Genomic DNA, 10,495 nt, shown 5'->3' with positions numbered 1-10,495 from the left:
CACACACACACACACACACACACACACACACACACACACACACGACGCAGGCAACCCGTAGCGGCCAAATAACCAAACAAACACACATGCACACACACACACACGCGCACACACACAGACTAGACAAACACAATCTCTCAGATATGACCTCCATGGCAAGGAAAGCTTAAGGAAAAAGAGACAGAAAAAGACAAATTGGAGGACTGAGAAAGTGAAGTGGAGAGAGAGAGAGAGAGAGAGAGAGAGAGCGAGAGAGAGACAACAATACAGAGGTAGCGAGAGAGAGAGGGGGGGGTTGGAGAGAGGTGGAGGGAAAGAGATGGAGAGAGCAATGGGGGAGTTAAATGGGGGGAGAAAGGGAACAGGAACACCATGGGTTCTCCACCACCAACACCACCTCCCCCCCCCCCCCCCCTCCCCCACCACCAGATTCCTAGAAAAACCCCTGTACGGGTCTGTGCGCATGACTGCATGGCTGCACATGTGAAAAATAGACAAAGCGATTACCGGCATGTTTATGTTTGAAGAGTAATGCAAGCCAGTCTCCGCTGGGTAAACAGGCAATCTAATTGTGGCGAGAAGGAGAAGGCGGTAAAGAGCTGCTGGGTTGGTTGGGGGTGGCGGTGGGGTTGGCGGTGGTGAGGGGGCGAAAGCCAGGGGGCACGACAGCCAGGATTGTTGAGAAAACAAGAAAACAAAAGTTCAAATTTGAGACCGGTGTGATCGTCGGGGCGACAGACACACACCGTCAAGAGTGTGGAGAAGAGTGGCGTGCTGGGCGACAGACCGTGGGTTTTGTTTAAGGTGCTGATGGGTGTAACGACTGGTTGATCACGTTGAACAGGACAGCGGGTCGTAGATGAGACGCCTTGAGCCCTCTGCACTGCACCTACCTCCTCCTCAGTGTCCGATGATGTTTGCAGAGGAGATGATACCCTATATGCGTACTCCCTACATGCATCGATTAGCCTCAAATCATACACTTCCCAGAACCGAGACATGGATCCTTAATGCATATGTTTGAGGACGGGCGGGGTAAAACCTGTGTGCCTGCAGGCACGTCTTGATGATATTACAAACGACAACAAAAACAGGTCTTCACTTTGATTGTTATTTGTTGCTGTTATGACGATTCTCCCGCCACTGCCTCTAAAGCTAACGATGACATTGTTATAAACCAGAGCGCCCCGGGTTTGGCTGCCAAGCTCGGGGCGCAACGGTTACACCAGGGTGGGGGGGAAGACGGAGACAAAGAGGACCACCCGTTATTGATCTCTCCAGTGACCTTATCAACGGCAGCGGTGAATAACACCGCGGCTAATGGCCCTAATCATCTCGTGCTCCCGAAACCGCGGGCCGAAGACCAGCGAGCCACGAGCACGATCGCCGAACGCCACGCTATACCGCAAACGAGAGAAGAAGAAGAAGAAAAAAGGAAAGTGCAGGGACTTGTCATGATCCCGAGCAGCGTCGCAGACACTCTGGCACCGGGGGTGGGGGGGGGATTGGGGGATGGGAAAGGGGGGGGGGGGGGGGCAGGGGTTGCAGATTCTCACTTCCACGGGAGCATGTCGTGACTCGCTCGCATGGAGCAAGAAGGTCGCGGTGACCTCTCCTAATGTATTAATTTGTTTGGCTAGCCTGCGCGATGGCCGACATTACTGTCCATCTCCCCGGGGCTAATATGTGAATACGCTAGCCAGCTGGCCCACAGTATTGATTTATCAGACGGCCATCAGCGATGGCCACGGCCGGTGGAGCGTCCGCATGCTGAAGACGTCACCGACAGCAGGGACTCGGGTGTGTGTGTGTGTATGTGTGCGTGTCTGTGTATGTGTGTGTGGTTGTTTTTATTTTTTCTGACTGTGTGACTAGTGTGTCTTTTATTTAGTTGTTTTTGTCTTTTTAATATACGTGTGTATGTGTGTGTGTGTGTGTGTGTGTGTGTGTGTGTGTGTGTGTGTGTGTAAACATGTGAGTATATGTGCGTGGGTCTGTGTATGCATGCACAAGTGTGTACATGCACAAGTGTGTGCATGCACAAGTGTGTGTGTGCATGCGTGCATGTGTATGTGTGCGCACGTGGGTGTGGTCAATCCAATCATCGGTTCCTAATGGTGTTAACGACCAAAGCCCATGGGCAGTTTCTAAGAAACTGGGCAGAGGTGCTTTTTCCGGGAACAACCAGAAAAGATTTGCTGCAGGGTCGCTCAAACCCAGGGATGGGAGCAGGCCGGGCCAGGTGACCCCTGCCCTCCGTTTAATCCAATAGAGAGAGACCTTACAAGGAAGGAAATCTAAAAGAGTGGGCCCTGGGTCGGATGGGGTATTTTGCCAGACATGTGTGAGCCGATGTTGTGGTGATCACCAGGAAATAAAACGACAAACAGATCGCGACCGAAAAATTGTAGACTGGTGTTGACGGTGATCTGCAAACATAGCAGGCTAGGTGTAAGGGAGGCGGGCTGGACCAGGGTCAGCGCAGATCTGGTGTTGAACAAACAGCTTATGGAAGCCGAGAGGGCTTGGAGGTGAGGACGAGCTGCTGGGTCACCCTGTGAACGAGTTCATCTCGGTGGTCTGAGGTAGTCCGCGTGCAACCAGCTCATCCCCTCAGACATAAGACCGAAAAACAAGAAAAAAAGAAGAACCAAAGTGCTAATCAAAGGGCGAGAATGAAAACGGGAAAAGATGATGAAGAGGATGATGCAGAGGAAGAAGATAGTGGGGATGATAAAGAGGCCGCAGAGAAATCCTATGTTATTTACTCGAAAGAAATGAAAAAAACGGGAAGAAGGAGGTGAAGATAGTGATGATGATGACGAAGAAAGTATGTGGGAGAAAGTGTATTGTGGGTGGGTGGGTGGATGTATAGTGTGTGTTTGTGTCAGAGTGTCTGTTTGTGTCAGTGTGTCTGTTTGTGTGTGTGTGTGTGTGTGTGTGTGTGTGTGTGTGTCTGTGTTGTCGGCTGATCTGAGAAGAGCATTCTCAGTCATTAGTCTCACAACCAATTTGTTGGAAAGCTCTGCCATAATTCAATCACAAGACCCAGCACACGAGGCTGCCCGCTACCTCCACTGGCGTGAGCTTATTTATTTGTGCTCTGAGGTATTTGTCTTTGGCATTGACGCAGACACACGCGCACCCACGCAAACACACACACACACACAGGCTGTGCTAGGGTTGAATGTACATTTTGTGCTTCACGGTACATTGAAGCTTTATGATGTCCATGTGATTCCTTTAGTTTAGCCCGACGCTGTAAACCCCAAGTACGCACAGTTAGGACCATTACGACACCGAAAACAAGGAATCAAATCAAATCCGTCTCGAAGCAGGACATACACAGGACACATACACACACAACCCAAATGGCGATTCTGAGTACTTCAAGGACAGACGTATCACAATGTGTGGTATTTTTTTTTTTTTTTTTTTTACAATTGTATTTTCTGTTCTGGTCTGTTAGGGTCACTCTGGGCGGCTTTTCAACGAGGCAAGGGGGTAATTTACATGTAACCCAATCCTGTGCTGGCTCACCAATGGCCTGATTCATGTGAGAGACATGACATGCACTGTCAAACAATCAGGCTGGCCATTGAATAATGCAGTCAGTTTAGCGGGAGACGTCCAAAGAAAGCCCTTGAAGAGGAATGTATTTATAAAGCCCCCCTTTCACACATTGTTCCCGGGAAATTACCGGGATAGCCTTTCAGGCACCGCTAGCGATTTTCACCGTTCACACATGCAGCTACGTTCTGGAAGAGTTCCATCTCGCACCCGATCACACATGGCTAAACAGACGGGCCGAGGGACAGCCCAGCAGGTGGCGCTAATGCAACGCTCACGGACACTGGTCGCCATACAACTCTCAAGTAGGAGTGCCATTATTTATGTCTAGTTTCAACCGTTCTTCAAAAAAGGAGTCTGCTTGCAAACAGAAACGCAGCATTGATATTGTTATCGGATCATCTATAAAGCATTGTCGCTTTAAGATAAGCAGTCGCTAATTCGAGTACGTCCTCAGCGGAGGCTTGTGATTGGTTGGCTCATTCACCACACAGCCGTACCCGGCAATGACCCCGGACCTGTGGCTAGGTCTTGGGCAGGCAAATTATCACTGCAGATTTCCAGGAATATAGATCCCTTTTTCCATTCTACATTCAGGAAATCTTTTGGATATTTGCAGGCTAAGACTGCATATGGGAAAGTGCTTAAGTGTTCTTTAAAATATCATGCACCTTAACACGATAGGCCTTACTCAAAGTGTACTGATGTGTTGCGTCCATTCTGGAAGCAATTTGAAACAAAGGGGTTGGGAATAGCATTAAGTGACCTTTCTTTCATGTTCCAGTCCAACAATCGATCCTCCATGAACCAACTGGTCTGTGCCAACCTCACCCACACCCTCATCCCGCCTGTTGCTCAACCTAGAGAGGGTGTTGGTAGTTGTGATTGGCTCTTTTGAATAACAGTAGACCAATAGAAAATACGGGGTCTACGCCTTTTTGTATTGTATAACCTAGAGAACAGGGAACGATTGAAAGGCCTCCGATTTCCGTTTTCATGTGTTTTGAAACGGTTGACGAAATACAAAGAGGGTCAACGATTTATCAGAATCTGACTGGTATTTGGGGTATCCTGCATGAGCCTGCAAACAACCAAGACAAACAGATACACATACATACACACACACACACACACACACACACACACACACACACACACACACACACTTATGTAACACACACACACACACACACACACACGCACACGCACACGCACACGCACGCGCCTAACCTGGCCCCCACACACAAAAAACTGCTGCATAGCATAAACACTGCTAAATATGAAAACGACAATAAAACAATGAACATGAGACAAAGCCTCAGCTCACTCCATCCTAACTCAGGCTGCCGGGCTATTATTGTGATTCTGGTGTCTCCTCTCAGATCACCTGCCTGTCTGGAACCATACCCAGCAGAGGCAGACAGACGGACAGATAGACTGATAGAAAGATCGACAGATAGAAAGAGATAAAGATAGACCGATGTATTGAGAGAGATAGAGAGACAGAGATGCAATCACTTAGATATGTATAAATATATATATGGCTAGATAGATTGACAGTCAGACGCATACGCAGTCAGACGCAGAGAGAGAGAGAGAGAGAGAGAGAGAGAGAGAGAGAGAGAGAGAGAGAGAATGTGAGGATCAGCAGAGATTCTCCACCCATCTCCCGGGGGGTTGATGGAGGTAAGGGGGGGGGGGGGGGGGTCGGGGCGGTGTGGTGGGTTGGATGACATCAATAAGGAGCTAATAATCCTGCCTTGAGCAACAGCCTCAGAGGGCTCTCTTAACACAGCCGCCCCTCAACCGCAATCTTACCACCCCCCCCCCCCCCCCCCCCCCCCCCCCCCCCTCCTTCCCCGGAAGACCAGGGGCTTGTCTTGTCTGTGTGTGTGTGGGGAAGGTGAAGGGGCCGGGACAGTGGGGGAGAGAGGGAGGGGAGTGCAGGGGGGTGAGAGAGGACATTTTGCTCTTCCTCACGTTCATCCATCGATAGAGTGCCCACTAGGGGCCGTCTGCTATCGACTGGTCCTCTATTCTTCTGGGGGTTCGCACTGCTTGGGATGGGCGGCACGTACGGCCCCCTTTGTTGGTGGACGGTTGTGTTTCGGGATGTGTGTTGTTGTGTGTGTTATGTGGTGTGTGTCTGTGTGTGTGTGTGTTTTGTGTGTGTGTGTGTGTGTTTTGCGTGTGTGTGTATGTTTTGTGTGTGTGTGTGTGTGTGTGTGTGTGTGTGTGTGTGTGTGTGTGTGTGTGTGTGTGTGTGTGTGTGTGTGTGTGTGTGTGTGTGTGTGTGTTAGCTCCTACCTCTGTCATTGTTATTTCCTCCCATAGTTTCGGAAGGTGAGGTAATAAGATACTTGATGGCGGGGACTGTGAACTGGTGTCTGGTCTGTGTGTTTGTGCGTGAGTGTGTGTTTGGTTTTGTGTGTGTTTTGAATGCATGTCTCTATCTAGGACGAGGAGAATGACAGTAATGTGTGTTTGTGTGCACATGTGTGTGCACGCGCACGCATGAGTGTGTGTGCAGGCGGGTACAATACATATGTGTGCGTTCATACGTGTTGCGTTCATGTGTGGATGTGTTTTCTTTGGAGAGCAGGGCCCAGTCATCATGCCTGAGCCAGGGCCAAGATGAAACCATTCACAGGTGAATCCCAAACACACTATATGTTTGGGGGGACGGGGACGGAGGGCTTCCAGAAGGACTCATGGACCAGAGGAACACGTGATTGGACTAAACGTCAATTGGAACCAGACAGAGGCCGTTCCCTAATGACCTGATGGAATAGCTAGCATACCAAAACATCACTTGCATAACCCGACGTAGCTAGCATAACATGAAAACATTTTGAGAGGAAGCAGTCCTGGTCGTAATGCAATAATCTCCCGGAGAGACGGCGTTAAATATGTGTGAAAAATATTGTGCTTTTAGTGTTTCGGTTATTTTTTCACAGCGTACACATAAAAACACACATAAACACACGCATACATACATGCACACACAGGCACATATTCACATGCACATACACTACCTATAACTTATCCTCACACGAGGCAAAAACCATGACATCATCCTTTTCAGAGTCCCTGAATCAAGCTGCCTGTTTTCAGTGGTCAAAGCTAGCCAACCTATGCCACCTAGAGGTGGAGTCTGGTAAATACACTATGAGGGGGACACAATGAAGAGTCTTAAGTATGGCATCGCTATAGTCAAAAAAAGGGGTCAGGGCATTACAGAGGGTCACATTAATTTAATCTATCTCTTAAGCTGTACACTCCTCAAATTTGACATTTAGGTTAGGCCATTGTGCTTTCTCTCTTTTCTCTCTCTTAGGCACGTATCATGTTTTTCATGAAACAATTACAGCCGCAGACAGAAATGCCACTGGATGGACATATTTATTGTGTGTGATGTCCTTTTCAGTCCATTTCATCTGTCTGGCACACATACACACACTAACAACCACCCACACACATACCAGCACACACATACACACACACACACACACACACACACACACACACACACACACACACACACACACACACACACACACACACACACACACACACACACACACAACCACCCACACACATACCAGCACACAGACGCACGCACACACACACACACACACACACACACACACACACACACACACACACACACACACACACACACACGGACACACACACGGACACACACACACACACACGGACACACACACACACACACACACACACACACACACACCCCACATACACACACACACACAACTACACACACTCCAGACCAACACTCCCACACTCTCCAACCCACTCCCGCTCAAACCTATAGAAGGCTACTGCTCCTCCTCCTCCTCCCCCCCTCCCCCTCCTCACCTCCTTGGTGATGTTGTCCTGTACCAGGCTGTAGAGCGGCACCACACGGCTGACCTCCAGGAGCACGGGAATGGGCGATGGCCGCTCTCCAGGCCCCCCCCTGGCCTTTCCTCCTCCGTCACCGGCGCCACCGCCTCTTCCTCCCGCTCCTCCTCCCGGCCCCCCACCCAGGCCGATCACGGTCTGGGCGTGGCAGAGGTGGCAGGCGGTCGGACAGCTGCCCTTCTCGCCGCAGCGGATCTCCACGCCGTTCACCAGGTCCTCGGACAGCAGCTGGGTCTTCAGCAGGGCCGACAGGTAGCCGATGAAGGGCACCGCCTTGAACTCCCTCCGCCCGCCTCCTGTTCCAATGGCGCCAGCGCCGCCGCCCACACTCACCCCCTGGTCTGTGGCTTCTACAGGGGGGGAGAGGAGGGAGGAGGGGAGGGCGGGGAGGGAGGAGGGGGAGATAGAGAGGAGGACCAGGAGAAGTGAGGATGAGAGAAAAGGAGAGGAGAGAGAAGAGTGATAAAGAGGGAGAGGAGAATTAGGACAGGAAAAAAAAGAGAGAGTGACAAGAGGAGAGAGAATTGAAAAGAGACAAGAGGGGAAAAGAGAAAGAGACAAAGGAGGTGAGAGAAGAGTAGAGAGGAGAAAAGAGGGGATGGAATTAGAGTGAAGAGAAGAGAGTGGAGAGGAGACATGAAAACGACAGGGAGAGAGGGGAAAGGAAACAAGAGATGAGGAGAGAGGAGAGAAGAGAGGAGAGAAGACAAGAGAGGGGGAGGAAATGAGAGGGAAAGTAAATACAAGTTTAATCAATGATGAATGTTGATTTGCAGAGGCTAGAGCAGGGGGATCGGGATACAGCACAGAGGCAGACAAGACTTCCGCCAGCAACTTTTCTTCCCCTTTCATGATATGTACAAGCAAGACAACAGCGGTTTCTACAAGATTCAGCCGCAAGCCCGCACATAAATCTCCTTGTGTGTCTCTCTCTTATGATTCGGGCTTCTCTGTGTTGCCTCAAAAACAATCCCTGTATGTAAACGTAAACACACACACACACACACACGCACACACACGAGTCTGAGTGACAGCAAAAGTTTCACAACCCCTCCGATAGCACACTGCATCTGGATCTGTTTTCAACCAGAAGAGAAAGAGAGAGAGAGAGAGAGAGAGAGAGAGAGAGAGAGAGAGAGAGAGAGAGAGAGAGAGAGAGAGAGAGAGAGAGAGAGAGAAAGAGAGAGTGAGCGAGAGAGAGACAAGGAAGGAAGGAAAGAATGGAGAAAACACGAAACCCCAAAAACTAATCCCTCACTGTCATCAGCTTGTATATACGGTGGATGGGTGTGGGGGTCAGCGGCCTCTTCCCCTTTCAGTGTAAATAATCATTGTTTGAAGTACTGCCTGAGGTGGGCGGAGCCTTCGCTCATCACAGTCCGTCAGAGGGATGCAGCGATGCATCATGGGAGAGAGGCACACCAAAGGAGGCTGGGGGGATGAGGCAAAATGTTTGAAAAACAGAGGAGAGATCAATTTTAATGCTAATCGCAGGCCCTATGGAGATGGGGTCGCCGGGTGCATTGTGCTTTGGGGAGAGAGGCATGTTTTTTTGGTGTTGTTGTGCTTTGTCTGTATCTGTAGTAAGCCCATGACACATATAGACGGAGATGGTGTTATTGTTGTTATTCCTCATGAAGGAACTAAGGATAAGGATAAAGGATTTCTGTTTGTTAATGAAAATAATAGTCATATATATTATACATATAATGCAATGTACGAAACAATTGGTTTAAATCGGTATGTTAGGGACAGACAATGTATTTACCCCCCCCCCACACACACACACACACACACACACGCACATGGAGCACAGTGAAAGAGAGAGAAACACGAGGCCCCCGTCACACAGTCTGGGGCCAGCAGTTTACAGGAGGGAAGGGCGATAGCGGGAGAAAAATGCCCTTCCAAATGACATTCTTCAAGGTAGGGTAATTGGGACCAGATTAGGATAACCATTTTAAATGATTCATTTCCTGCAATGCCCTTAATCATATTGGAGTGGAACAGCCTTCAAACTATTTCACAGGGGCAAAAAGGAAAACACACCATTCAGGAACTCGTTTACGTACATGTGTGCACAGATGCGTGTGCGTGCGTGTATGTGTGTCCGTGTGGGTGGGTGTGTGTGTGTGTGTGTCCATGTGGGTGGGTGGGTGAGTTAGTGTGGTTCTGTGTACGTGTGAGGTGTGCGTGTGTGTGTGTGTGTGTGTCTGTGTACATGTGTGTGTGTGTGTGTGTGTGTGTGTGTGTGTGTGTGTGTGTGTGTGTGTGGGGGGGGGGGGGGGGGGGGGTCGGTGTACGTGAGTGTGGGTGAGTCTGGGTGGGTGAGTGTCTGTGAGGGTTGGTAAGGGGGTGAAAGTGGGAGAGAGGGGGAAAGAGAGAGAAGGAGCCTGAGCACTTCTTATGTGCATAGTTGCCTTGGCTTGGTTTTCATTGTTTGTCTTAGCGGTGTTTAAAACTAAAAAGGCCCAAGCACAAGGAAGGGGGAGCTGCACATCTTCCACAAACATTCACGTCTTACCTATCAACACGCGCAAAAGGCCCTATGCTCCACCATTTAGCATTTGACAGTTTAGTCTGAGACGTGGCGGACACCTCACAGGTGAACAAATATTAGAAAACACGACCCAGGTGAAGGTCATCAGATCTCCGTCAGGCTACAGGAAGCCAGGCCCATTATGGTCTACGGTTGCTTTTGCACAAGTAATTTCATGCACCGGATGAAAGCATTGAAAGCAGCATGAAAATGATTATGTTAGGGGGGTTTGCATGATTGCCTGCGTTTACCAAAGGGTCACTTAACACATTAAGAAAACAAATTGTTGGACATGATTACAGTGGCAGTGGCACCAGGGGTCATACAAACACAACACAACTAAGTAAATAAGTCAATATTTAACTGTGTGTGCATAAGACTTGTTTGCCGGGTGGGTGTCTTTTCTACTAAATTATTAAATTACAACAAATGGGCCTACTGATGATGATAGAAACGTTA

General features: G+C 49.4%; 1 protein-coding gene across 2 annotated transcripts in view; it reads right to left on the bottom strand.

Annotated features, from left to right (window-relative positions):
• astn2 (astrotactin 2) overlaps window positions 1-10,495 on the bottom strand; it is a 269,562-nt gene that overhangs the window by 41,193 nt on the left and 217,874 nt on the right. For both annotated transcript variants that reach the window (XM_030341421.1, XM_030341422.1), the window contains one exon: window positions 7,453-7,847. In XM_030341421.1, coding sequence (XP_030197281.1) covers window positions 7,453-7,847 — 395 coding nt within the window. The remainder of the gene's footprint in view (window positions 1-7,452; window positions 7,848-10,495) is intronic.

This window comes from Gadus morhua, chromosome 19, assembly GCF_902167405.1.
Source record: "Gadus morhua chromosome 19, gadMor3.0, whole genome shotgun sequence".
Lineage (NCBI taxonomy): Eukaryota > Metazoa > Chordata > Actinopteri > Gadiformes > Gadidae > Gadus > Gadus morhua.
This window is presented reverse-complemented; position numbering and strand designations above follow the sequence as displayed.